Below are 13860 nucleotides of genomic sequence, written 5' to 3' on the forward strand. Positions count from 1 at the left end.
TACAGTCGTCTTTATTCATCAGTGACGAGCATGACTGCCTATATACGAATCTAGCAAACAAGCAGAAGACTGCTCCGGAGATTGGTGGCCGTGTTGTTAGGAAGATGGCAACCTTACAACGTGACACAGGTGGTGAGATGTGCTGCATCCCTGATAGCAGGCACTGCCCTCTCCTCAGCCTCGAGAGACAGACGGGCTCAGTCAGAGCCTACTTTCAACTTTCTGCTTTGAACCATACCCAAATCCACTGCTCTGTCAGATAAAATAAGAAACGGTGGTTTTTTTTTGGTGTTCATGTTCTTTTTTTTAGAATTTCAAGCAGATTATCCTTTAGTAAATAGCTTCCATCAGGTCAAATGCTAATGTTTTAAATCTGGTGCTTTCCCAAGGACAACAAAACTTTAATGCAACATGAAAGAAAATAAATAATTATAGACTGGCTTTCATTATTTTTTTTCAACTGATGAAAAAATATTGATTCAACATCCCCAAAGCCAAATTACCCCAGATCTTGCTGAGATCCTCATGCTGCAAAATGTGAAGAGCACTCGGTTCGTGCCCCACCCTGAGCTGAGCCCCCGTCCCCCGTCATGAGGGGCCGGTCACGCTACAGCAGGCATGGAACTTGGGTCCTGGCCCAGCATGGACGCCAGGGGCCAGAGCAGCAAGACTCTGATTCTCTGGCTGCTCTGTGCTGCAGGGTAGTTCCCAAATTTAGAAACGGGAAGCTAAATCTTAAATTTTCAGAGATTACAACATACTACAGGAGCAGCTGTGGTGCCTTTAGAACTCACTGTACATATGTCACTAAAATGGCTGGGTTTCTGTTAAATATTCTGGTTATATTTACCATTTAAAAGGTGTCGGAGTTAAGCCAGCACAGAATTAGAGAGCACAGTGTGTCATCTGTTACTGAGCTGGAGAAACAGAAATAGTCACATTTTATAGTGTTTTTGGTTAGCCCAAACTTCATAAATAAGTAGGAGAGATTTGACAATTATCCAAAACAGCCTTTTGAGTTTTTAATAAACCAAAGGAAAGCACACTTAAAAAGAGCAAATATTAAGTTTAATTACTCTTTTTTCAAGTTCATCTTTAAAATTCAAGGTAAATTATATATCTAAAGTCATCTGTAGACTTAGTAGACAGACTGGGGAGGGTTGAAAATAAAAACAAAATGTCAGAGATCTTCAGAAACAGCAGGAGGGGTGGTACTAAATGCCACTCCTGCATCTGACCATGTGCTCACATGGCCAGATCAAAAACAAAAAACAGGATTGAGCCTGAATTTCATGCCAAATGAAGAGAAAGTAATCTGTTGTACCTCATTTACATTCAGTTTCTTTTTTGAACCAAGATGGGTAATAAAGAATAACAAAGAATCTAGCAGCTGTTTGCTTATCAAGAACAGGTCTGGTCAACAGGAAGGACCCCAGAGCCAGGCGGGCTGCTGCCACACAGGTTGCACTGTGCGCAGGGGAAGCCTGAAGATGGTCCCAAGGCTTTTTATGCTACTGAGGTCTGGAAATTATACTTTCTATAAAAAGTGTATTCTGTGTGAAAATCTCAAAGACTACAAAATGAGTATTTTAAATAATCACATCGATAAAAGAAAACTTGATTTCTCTGTACAGGGAAGCAGGGTGGATGTTTGTAACAACCATCCTGACCATCATAACACAGCTGTACGGGAGCTGGAGAGAAGGAAGAATCCCTGTGGTTCCCTGGCTGGGCAGCTGAGTGTGGATGACTGCTTCTGGGGGAGGCTGGCAGGAATGCCTTTCCATCAGGCCCCTCAGAAGCTCCGCCCACAGGCTCCCTGACGCTGCTGCATTCTGAGTTTGTTGTCCTTTCACTATCATCCTGTCATTTGAGATCATGGTGTGATCTATGCATCTACCAAAGATTGGAATCAACGGTCAGAAGCAAAGTGTCCATCTAAGCTGTTAATCTGTGCAGAGTGCGGCAGCTGAGGCATCAGGACCAGAGACAGAGGAAGGTAATTCCCAGAGCCCGCAGAAGGAGGCCAACCTGGGTGTGTCTCCACCTGCTGGTAAAAGCTCTCTCACACAGATAATAAACAGCCCCTGCTACCCCCAGCATGGCTGCCTCCAAAGGGTGAGAGCCGAGCAGAGAAGCTGTTTGGAGGGTAGAAAAAAGTGGTCGGAAAGGCGGCGCTGGCCATGCTCTGGTCATCCTTGGAACCTGAACAATACGTATGGGGAAGAGAACGGCAGGGGAGAAGAAATGGAGAAAATACTGCTGAACATGAGTGACTGATACAGAACCATTATAGAACATGAAAGAAAAACAGACAAAAACACCATGGAGGGCATTAATGTTAGATTCCACATGAGTCTCCAGGCCATCATCTGCATCCATGTGTGTCAAAAGGAAATCAACCACAAAGTCACAGCTGGAGAATCTGAGTTCACACAGCAACACTTCAGCTGTCCTGTGAACTCTTAATCTCCCACACAGGTTTGCGGGATGCAGGCCCAAGATGACAGTAGAAACACACACCCAGCAGCCACCCCTTCCTACTCAGAGGGCGCTGCCCCCAGTCATCTGACCAAATGACGAAAAAAGTACACTTTCAACATCCTGAGGAAAGGGTGCTAAGCCTCTTCAGTTGTGTACGACTCTTTGCAACCCCATGGACTGCAGCCCACCAAGTCTCCTCTGTCCATGGGATTGGATTCTCCAGGCAAGAACACTGGTGTGGATGGCCATGCCCTCCTCCAGGGGATCTTCCTGACCTAGGGATTGAACCAGCATCTCCTATGTCTACATTATTGTTAGGCGGGTTCTTTACCACTAGCGCCACCTGGGAAACCCCAGGAGGAAAGGGGGGAAGGTCCAATATAAATGAAAATCAGTAACAACAAAAGACTTTTCTGCTGTCTTTAGTTGACACCTTATAAATGCAAAATGATTCAGTGTTTTCTTAGAAAAATAGCTAAATCATACTTTTAAAAACAATACTTACAAAACTAGACACCACTGCCAATAAAGGAGTGGGATTTTATGGATTTCCCATGATAAGCTACGGGCAAGAAAAGTCAGGATTTTGATCTGGAGGTTCTCGCATCTCAGCTGGGACCTAGAGGTAGGCGGAGGGGGCGGAGTTCTGTGAACAAATACCAGTTTGCACAGACCCTGGGCTCCCCTGCCTGCTCACTAAGCCTCTTCTCCGCAAAGGCACGTTGGTTGTACCTTGCTCTCCTCCTCCACAAAAACAGCTCATGGCCTGACCATACACACTGAGCTGCCCTACGCCAGGAAGACACCTCATGGCCTTCCTTGGTAAAGTTTCTATCACCAGTCAATAGGGCTTCTCAGGTGGCGCTAGTGGGAAAGAACATGCCTGCCGACCCCAGAGACGTTAAGAGACATGGGTTCGATCCCTGGGTTGGGAAGGTCCTCTAGGGGAAGGCATGGCAACCCACTCCAGTATTCTTTCCTGGAGAATCCCATGGACAGAGGAGCCTGGTGGGCTACAGTCCATGGGAGTCGCTAAGTGTCTGAAATGACTGAAGCAATTTAGCACACATGCACCAGCCAAATACTCCTTGTAGTTAATCTGACAGTGTCTTTACACTGCTAATTTTAAGTTTAACCTCAACAGTGCAGGTATTTGGGAAGTCAAGTGGGACAGAAAGAACTTAGGCAGGTTTCCTCTGGCAGATCCGCTGCCTCTTCCTGCAAGGACCTCGTGGGCTACATCCCCTGCCTGATAAGTGAATAGCTATGACGTGAGCCTGGACGTCTCTGGAAAACAGTGCAAACTGTCAACGCATCCAAACATCTGCAGTGACTCCAGTATCACAAAACATGCTTGAAAACAACTAACAATGGATTTTTATGAATCAAAATTCTCCCTTTGGATATCTACCTCAATAAGAGTCTACTGTAGTCAGACTTCACTAAGTTTTCTGTTTAGTTTCAACAATTTTTAAGTGGCATTTGAAAGGAAAAAAGAGTTTCTTTAATAAATATCCATACTTTCAACCATAAATAAGTGTTCCGGGGGAGAAAAGTACTTTAAATGAACAAAGAATGTCAGATTTCACTTGGTTACTCTTAGGATTGCTTTTCTTCTGCTAATAACAACAAATAAGGTTATTATAAAGTTCATTCTAGCTTCTGGAAGCTTCTCAAGGAAACTAATGATTCCAGGTCTCTAACTGCTTACAAGTTGCTCTGCAGAGTCTGTGGGCTACTTACGAGAGACCGGGAGCTCTGCCTGGATGCCGGCAGGAACTGTCTCACGTTAGTGGGTGTTTCCTTCTCAATGGAATGTCGTCTCTGGGGTGGCTGCCGTCGCTCAGGCTGAGGTGTGGAGGATATGGGCAAGAACTTGGGAGGGTCTGAAGAAATAGAATGAACCAAACTGAAATCAGTTCTCTTATAAAGGAAAAAAAAAGGCAAATTAGGTTTCAAATTTCTAACAGAAAACGCTCTGCCATATGTGACAAACTGCATTCAAACATGAAGTATTGATTTTGTTGGAGTGATCAACATTAGGACTGGAGGCCCCTAGGGGACCCTGGAAGACTTATAGAATAATCTTTGCAAGATAAACTTACTACTGAAATAGCAAGGAGAAGAAAAAGTGTTCAATATTCAAATTCATGCATAAAATGCAACATAAATGGAGTCTCAGATTCATAATACAAATGCCATCCTGTTATTTTCCACAGAATTTTGCAATTGAGAGTCTTAGGCTTTATTTAAATTTTTTTTAAATTGGGCAAAAGACTTGTATTCAATAAACAATTTCAAGGGCAAAGAATTCAAGGAATAGATCTTGGGTTTTATTTTAAAAGCATGTGAAAATTATGTAAATTGTTTGTGTCATCATACCAAAACTGTCAAGTATACATTCCTTTTAAAAGATAAAATATGAAAACTCTTTCTTCTTGATGTGTATCAAGACATTTTATCCTTAGTTTAAATCAAGCTTTATTTAAAATAAGTTTCAGCTTCAATGTTAATACTATATATGCCACTGCTTCTCTGTCTAGGAATATCTGGGGACAGAGTTTAAAGGGGCAATGTTTCAGGCTCTGATTCACATTGTGGAAACACAGGAGGACATCACAGAACTCTGCTGTCTGTCTGTCCATCCTTCCTCCTATTCTCTGCACAATAAGGTGAGGAACAGTGAAAGTCAGCACAGTGAGGAGGAGATGACCATCCACTTGGACTGTCCTAGCAATAAATCACTAAAGAAACCAGAATATACTTCCCTCAATCAAGGTACAGAAATCCATCATGTGATTTAATGGAGTCTCTATAATATTTAATGGGTCTGGTCAAATAACAATTACAGATAATAACCAAGGTCAGCTCCTGTTGTTTTTGATGTAATCTGCTGAGTTCAGTTCAGTTGCTCAGTCGTGTCCAACTCTTTGCAACCCCATGAATCGCAGCATGCCAGGCCTCCCTGTCCATCACCATCTCCCGGAGTTCACTCAGACTCACGTCCATCGAGTCTGTGATGCCATCCAGCCATCTCATCCTCAGTCGTCCCCTTCTCCTCCTGCCCCCAATCCCAACGCATCAGAGTGTTTTCCAATGAGTCAACTCTTCGCAGGAGGTGGCCATAGTACTGGAGCTTCAGCTTTAGCATCATTCCTTGCAAAGAAATCCCAGGGCTGATATCCTTCAGAATGGACTGGTTGGATCTCCTTGCAGTCCAAGGGACTCTCAAGAGTCTTCTCCAACACCACGGTTCAAAAGCATCAATTCTTCGGCGTTCAGCCTTCTTCACAGTCCAACTCTCACATGCATACATGACCACAGGAAAAACCATAGCCTTGACTAGACGGACCTTAGTCGGCAAAGTAATATCTCTGCTTTTGAATATACTATCTAGGTTGTTCATAACTTTTCTTCCAAGGAGTAAGGGTTTTTTAATTTCATGGCTGCAATCACCATCTGCAGTGATTTTGGAGCCCCAAAAAATAAAGTCTGACACTGTTTCTACTATTTCCCCATCTATTTCCCATGAAGTGATGGGACCAGATGCCATGATCTTCGTTTTCTGAATGTTGAGCTTTAGGCAAACTTTTTCACGCTCCTCTTTCACTTTCACCAAGAGGCTTTTTAGCTCTTCTTCACTTTCTGCCATAAAGGTGGTGTCATCTGCATATCTGAGGTTATTGATATTTCTGCCAGCAATCTTGATTCCAGCTTGCGTTTCTTCCAGTCCAGCGTTTCTCATGATGTACTCTGCATATGTTAAATAAGCAGGGTGACAATATACAGCCTTGATGGACTCCTTTTCCTATTTGGAACCAGTCTGTTGTTCCATGTCCAGTTCTAACTGTTGCTTCCTGACCTGCATACAGATTTCTCAAGAGGCAGGTCAGGTGGTCTGGTATTCCCATTTCTCTCAGAATTTTCCACAGCTTATTGTGATCCACACAGTCAAAGACTTTGGTATAGTCAATAAAGCAGAAATAGATGTTTTTCTGGAACTCTCTTGCTTTTTCCATGATCCAGCGGATGTTGGCAACTTGATCTCTGGTTCCTCTGCCTTTTCTAAAACCAGCTTGAACATCAGGGAGTTCACAGTTCACGTATTGCTGAAGACTGGCTTGGAGAATTTTGAGCATTACTTTACTAGCATGTGAGATGAGTGCAATTGTGTCGTAGTTTGAGCATTCTTTGGCACTGCCCTTCTTTGGAATTGGAATGAAAACTGACCTCTTCCAGTCCTGTGGCCACTGCTGAGTTTTCCAAATTTGCTGGCATATTGAGTGCAGCACTTTCACAGCATCATCTTTCAGGATTTGAAACAGCTCAACTGGAATTCCATCATCTCCACTAGCTTTGTTCATAGTGATGCTTTCTAAGGCCCACTTGACTTCACATTCCAGGATGTCTGGCTCTAGATTAGTGATCACACCATCATGATTATCTGGGTCGTGAAGATCTTTTTTGTACAGTTCTTCTGTGTATTCTTGCCACATCTTCTTAATATCTTCTGCTTCTGTTTGGTCCATACCATTTCTGTCCTTTATCAAGCCCATCTTTACATGAAATGTTCCCTTGGTATCTCTAATTTTCTTGAAGAGATCTCTAGTCTTTCCCATTCTGTTGTTTCCCTCTATTTCTTTGCATTGATCGCTGAAGGCTTTCTTATCTCTTCTTGGTATTCCCTGGAACTCTGCATTCAGATGCTTATATCTTTCCTTTTCTCCTTCGCTTTTCGCCTCTCTTCTTTTCACAGCTATTTGTAAGGCCTCCTCAGACAGCCATTTTGCTTTTTTGCATTTCTTTTCCATGGGGATGGTCTTGATCCCTGTCTCCTGTACAGTGTCACGAACCTCATTCCATAGTTCATCAGGCACTCTATCTATCAGATCTAGGCCCTTAAATCTATTTCTCACTTCCACTGTATAATCATAAGGGATTTGATTTAGGTCATACCTGAATGGTCTAGGGGTTTTCCCTACTTTCTTCAATTTGAGTCTGAATTTGGCAATAAGCAGTTCATGATCTGAGCCACAGTCAGCTCCTGGTCTTGTTTTTGTTGACTGTATAGAGCTTCTCCATCTTTGGCTGCAAAGAATATAATCTATCTGATTTCGGTGTTGACCATCTGGTGATGTCCATGTGTAGCGTCTTCTCTTGTGTTGTTGGAAGAGGGTGTTTGCTATGACCAGTGCATTTTCTTGGCAAAACTCTATTAGTCTTTGCCCTGCTTCATTCTGCATTCCAAGGCCAAATTTGCCTGTTACTCCAGGTGTTTCTTGACTTCCTACTTTTGCATTCCAGTCCCCTATAATGAAAAGGACATCTTTTTTGGGTGTTAGTTCTAAAAGGTCTTGTAGGTCTTCACAGAACCGTTCAACTTCAGCTTCTTCAGCGTTACTGGTTGGGGCATAGACTTGGATAACTGTGATATTGAATGGTTTGCCTTGGAGACGAACAGAGATCATTCTGTCGTTTTTGAGACTGCATCCAAGTAGTGCATTTCAGACTCTCTTGTTGACCATGATGGCTACTCCATTTCTTCTGAGGGATTCCTGCCCGCAGTAGTAGATATAATGGTCAACTGAGTTAAATTCACCCATTCCAGTCCATTTTAGTAATCTGCCTTAAGTAAATCAAAATACTATTTGAAGAATTTTAACCACTGAAACCTCCACATGTACATGTACAAAAAATGAAGTCAATATACTAAAGATACTCTAATATGTTTTTTCTTAGTAAAATTTTAAATAATTGCAGTAAGATCATATAATATTTACCATCTTACCCAACTGTACACTGTAAAAATTTACCAATTATACCATTTTAAAACATACAATTCAGTGGTATTAAATTGTTTACAGTTACCTTGTTATGTACCCAGTTATAAACTTTATTGTACTTTGTTTGATGATGTATATATATATTTTAATATTTACTATTTATTTATTTGGCTGAGCTAGGTCTTAGTTGCGGCATGTGGGATTTAGTTCCTTGACCAGGGATCAAACCTGGGCCCCCTGCATTTGGGAGTACAGAGTCTTAGCCACCGGACCATGGGCAGTCCCAAATGATATATTAAATGGATATAAAATAAATTGGTATAAAGAGCTAAAAATATAAATAAAAATGTAAAATGCGATTATTAAAAACAAAATGTGTGTGGCAGGGTAAAAATGTAGTACTGTTAGAATGTGTTTAAATGTAAGAGGTCATCAGCTTAAAATATTCACCTGTCAATATATGAACCTATATAGTAACCACAAACCAAAAGCCTATATAACAGATACACACACAGAAAAGAGAAAGGACTCCACATAACACTAAAGATAATCATCAAGGAAAAAGATTATTCTTGGAATAAAAGGAAATAAAAACAACTGCAAAACAATGAACAAAATGGCAGTACATACATATCTATTAATATCAATAAATACCAATAACGGGCTTTCCTGGTAGCTCAGCCTGTAAAGAATCCGCCTGCAATGCAGGAGACCTGGGTTTGATCTCTGGGTTGGGAAGATACCCTGGAGAAGGGAAGATACCCCCAGTATTCTTGCTTAGACAATACCATGGACAGGGGAGCCGGGTGGGCTACAGTCTATGGGACTGCAGAGTCAGATATGACTGAGCAACTAAGCACAGATGCACAAATATTAATCATTGCTTTAAATGGAAATGGACTAAATGTTCCAATCGAAAGCTTCAGAGTGCTATGGAACTCTCCTCAAGGTCATGTGGCAGTCTGGATGGGAGGGGAGTTTGGGGGAGAATGGATACATGCATATGTATGGCTGAGCTCCTGTACTGTTCACCTGAAACTGTCACAACACTGTTAATCAGCTATACCCCAATAAAAAATAAAAAGTGAAAAAAAGAAAGTGAAAAGATAACCCAGAAAACAAAAGAAGATATTTACAAATTATATATATTTTTTTGATTTGACATCATTCTCGTTTTTAAAACCAGAACATTTATTGTGCGACTACCTGTTGAAATACTGTTTTTCAACACAAGTCTTGTTCTTAACATAAATGCTTATAGAAATAAACCTCCCTTTTGTTCTGGGACAGTTTCTGTTGACTTATTTTTTCTTCTGAATGAGCCATACTTTCCTGTTTTTTTATGTGCTTTGTGATTTGTTGTTGAACACTGGACATTTGAATTTATCAATGTGGTAACTCTGGAAATTAGATTCTACCCTTCCCCAGAGTTTGCTGAGTTTTGTTACTGTCTCTATTCATTGTTTCTCTTATTGTTGAAGGCTGATCTTTGAAGATCAGCCTGATGAAAACTTAACATCTCCTCAGGTCCTTGATGAGCCATTCCCTGGGCATTCATGGTCACTTTCCAATTCTCGCATATCCCCTGGAAATATGGAGGGGTGAGGGGGAAGCTGACAACAGCTCAGCAACAGCCGTCTACCTCTGTCTGCACCTCTGAAATCAGAAGCAGTGACCAGAATACAGAGCCCCAAGATCTGGAGGACCAGGTCATTTTGTCCGTCTTGGCCCCGCCAACTGTGTGCAAGCTGCTTCAGGAACGGTACACAGCTGCCTGTCACATGGACAGGGACAGGGGAATGAATGGCTGCCACTCACTAAGAGCTGAAATCTACTGAAGTTAACCACAATTCACCATCTTCCCCTGGAAGTTGTAAGCATTCAGCAGATTCTAGCATTCCGAATATATCAGACAGATTCTGCCGCTACAGTTACTGTGTAGGTGAGAAGACGACTACACGGTGCCTTCTACTCTGCCATCTTCCCAGAATCCTCCCTGCTAATATAGAATTTTTAATCCTTTATATTAATCTTACAAATGAAAAGATTACCAACACTGGGGCATCCCTGGTGGTCCACTGGTGAAGAATTTGCCTTGCAATGCCATGGACATAGGTTCAATACCTGGTTTGGGAAGTTAAGATCCCATCCGTTGGAGCAACTAAGCCCACACACTACAACTGGACAGCTGCACCTCAGGGAAAGATCCCACATGGCACCATGGAGACCTCACATGCCCCAGTGAAGACCCAACACAGCCAAGTAAGTATTTCAAAAAGATGGCCAATAGTACTTTTCAAAATCATTCCATTTTAGATTCTGTATTAGAACCTATTACCTGAAGAGTTATAAAGGTGTTTTTATTATCTGTACTTGTACGTGGATAAGGGGGAAGCGTGTGTGGTGTATTTTGTGTGTGTAGCAGGAATGATAACAAGTGTGATTATTCAGGGCTTCTGGCTTAAATTTAGATAATGAGGTAATTCCAAAAAGTACACACAGGCCGACCTACTCCCTACAGCTATTATCCGTAAACCTAAAGGTGACTGGTTTACTATAACTTGAGAACCTGAGACCTAATTACCAGTTTAGACCTATCTTATGATGTTATTCTAGGAAAAAAAATGATTATTTCTGCTCCTGACCAGGACAATTCCAGGGTTGGTTCTTTAACTAGTTACCCCAAATGACAAGAAGGCACTTTGGGATTCCCTTTCCTAGGTTAAACATGTTTTTTAAGGCATCTGACACTGGTTCTTTGTACCACAAATACTCACTCTTCCTTGTGGACACAGTCTCCAGGAAGGGATCTTCCAGGAAGGAGGGAGACGCACTGCTGCTGCTGGCGGACCTGGGCAGGGTCTCCTCCTGAAAAAGACACAGGGCAAGCGGGAGAGACAGATCTCTTAGACACTAGTGCTCTCATGCTCATTAGCAGTGTTCACTCATAAGAGGTAACATGAGGCACCACATTTTAATGTCCAAGGTTCAGAGCAAGTTGGAGACAAACTAGAAGGGATCTAAAATTAGACATATCTGGGTGTGCTCCAGCTTTGTTCCTCATTACAGTGATGTGACACAGAGCAAGTTTCTTATCTCAGTTTCATAATTTCAATAGTATTACTACAAGGACAAATCTGAGAACACATTTAAAATGCTTAACACATCACCCGGCACACAACAAATGGTGATTAACATCATCAGTCAAGTATTTAACACATTTAAAAAACTAACAGACTTATATAACCCCTACAGAGTAGATGTGTTTTGTTCACTGTTGTTACCTACTACCAAGTCTATCCCACTAAGTAATGCATAAATATTTGTTGAATGAATGAAAAAATATTTCATGAGAATATGTCTGCACTATGTCAAATAAAATTTAAATTCCCATTACTTGTGAGGAGACCTTCTTAATTTGTTTTAGATTATACCAAAGTGAAGTACAATATTTATTCATGAAAAATTTACTACTTACTATGTGACAGGAGATATATATTAACTGGAAGACAACTCAATTCTGTAATACATAGAGAAAACTGCTAAATATTTTTAAATATAGAAGACAGTTAGGTTAATATATTAATCTATGATCATATGAGACAAACAGTGAAAATCCTTTCTGACCTACTTAGTGTGGAAAGCATTAGTTTCAAACAAGCCCCACTACGAAGGGCCTAGTCAAGGAACAGGAGAAGAAGAAAGCCGTGTAGACCACAGAGCCCACACAAGGACGGTCTGAGCAGCCACCTCCTCCTGGTGCTCACTGCCAAGAACAAACCAGGCGACATCAGCCAAGCCTCACCCAGAGGTCATACACGGGACATTGTACAGGTCTCCAGAAAAGTCAGTGAGAACTAGCTTATCTCCTGCTTCTGGCAGGTCAAAAGGAAGTAAAAGCTATGAGTATCTCAAAAAGAAAAAAGAAGTCACATACAGGACTTCTCAGCAGTTATGAGGTGGGAGCTCCTGACTGAAATAGCAGAAACCATCCTCGCTGTACATCCTTCAACCAACCTTCCCAGAACCACTGTTACAGCTGACTTTACTAAGGCATGTCCATGCTGCACAGCCTCCCTCCTTCCCAAGGGTCTGAAATGCTTCCCCTGAGAGCAGTGAGGAGACATGGGATCGCTGTGGGGAGGGGTAACTCCCAGAGGAAAACAAAAGCAGGACACTCATTGACATAAATTATAGCAATGTTTTATTGGATCCATCTCCTAAAATAGGAAATAAAAGCAAAAATAAACAAATAGGACTTAAACAGTTCATCTTATTCAACATCAAGAAAAAACAGTTTAAAAATGGGCAGAAGAACTGAACAGACATTCTTCTGAACAGGAAATGCAGATGGCCAACATGGTACATGAAAAGATGCTCAACACTGCTAACTACCAGGGAAATTCTAATCAAAACCACAAGGAGCTATCACCTCACACCTGTCAGAACAGCTATCATCAAAAACAAAACAAAAACCATAAATGTTGGAGCGGATGTGGAGAAGTGAGAACACTTGTACACTGTCTGCGGGAATGTAAATCACTGCAGCCACTGTGGAGAACAGTAGGGAGGTTTCTCAAAAAACTAAAAGCAGAACTACCATATGGCCCAGCAATTCCACTCCTGAGTATGTATCGGAAAAAAACAAAAACACTAATTCGAAAAGATACATGCGCTCCATTATTCACAGCAGCATTATACTAGTCTTTGACACTCACCCATGTCAGAAATATCTATCACTGTCAGAAGTCCCACAGCTGTGCTCCCAGGGTGGGGCTGTCTCTGAGGCCACCAGAGTCATCTCAGATACAAGCCTGGGCACTGAACTCACTGGGCAGGAAGGAAAATCTCCCTTTTCTTGACAGGACGCCCAGTTAAGGCACAGATAAAGCTCCTGAGCTTTGCTTCCCTACTGAAAGCTTTGATATAGTGCCAATCAAAGCTTATCTTGACTTTTACAATGTTACCTGGGTCAGGCTAGTAGAGGTTATTAAAGATAGACCAAAAAAACCCCATTGAGATTAACAATTTTGAGAAAAGAAAAAAACAGCAGTGGAAGCAGACCGGGTGCTGGGAGGTCTATTCATAGTTTGGCGGAGGTTCTGTTACTTTTTTGTTGTCTGACTTTGTAAACTGAGCCTCTACCTCCACTAGGCTGTGTTCTTACTGCAAAGTAATGATGTTGAACACAATTTCTAAGCCCCTTTCCAGTTTAAATTATTTTCATTTAGGCATTCTCATACTGCTAGTTGGAATACTAGAAAGTTTATGAGATATGAAGATTTTGCGCTTAGATTTGGGTTTCAGATCTGTCTCTATAATTTACCTTTTTAACAATCTTAGTTCAAAAACAAAACCTTTCTGTGTGCACTCAATATGCCAACAAGTTTGAAAAACTCAGTAGTGGCCACAGGTCATTTTTCATTCCAATCCCAAAGAAGAGCAATGCCAAAGAACGTTCAAATTACCACACAACTGTACTCATTTCACATACTGGCAAGGTAATGCTCAAAATTCTCCAAGCGAGGCTTCAACAGTACATGAACTGAGAACTTCCAGGTGGATTTAGAAAAGGCAGAGGAACCAGAAATCA

General features: G+C 41.6%; 1 protein-coding gene across 5 annotated transcripts in view; it reads right to left on the reverse strand.

Annotated features, from left to right (window-relative positions):
- Positions 1-13860, reverse strand: part of SPIRE1 (spire type actin nucleation factor 1) — a 141048-nt gene that overhangs the window by 7636 nt on the left and 119552 nt on the right. For 3 of the 5 annotated variants that reach the window (XM_018039424.1, XM_018039421.1, XM_018039423.1), the window contains 2 exons: positions 11045-11135; positions 4228-4370 (listed from right to left, as the gene is read on the reverse strand). In XM_018039424.1, the coding sequence (XP_017894913.1) occupies positions 4228-4370; positions 11045-11135 (234 nt within the window). Of the gene's footprint in view, positions 1-2031; positions 2206-4227; positions 4371-11044; positions 11136-13860 lie in introns of all 5 variants that reach the window. The other 2 variants (XM_018039419.1, XM_018039420.1) reach the window with 1 other exon arrangement.

Source organism: Capra hircus, chromosome 24, assembly GCF_001704415.2.
Source record: "Capra hircus breed San Clemente chromosome 24, ASM170441v1, whole genome shotgun sequence".
NCBI lineage: Eukaryota > Metazoa > Chordata > Mammalia > Artiodactyla > Bovidae > Capra > Capra hircus.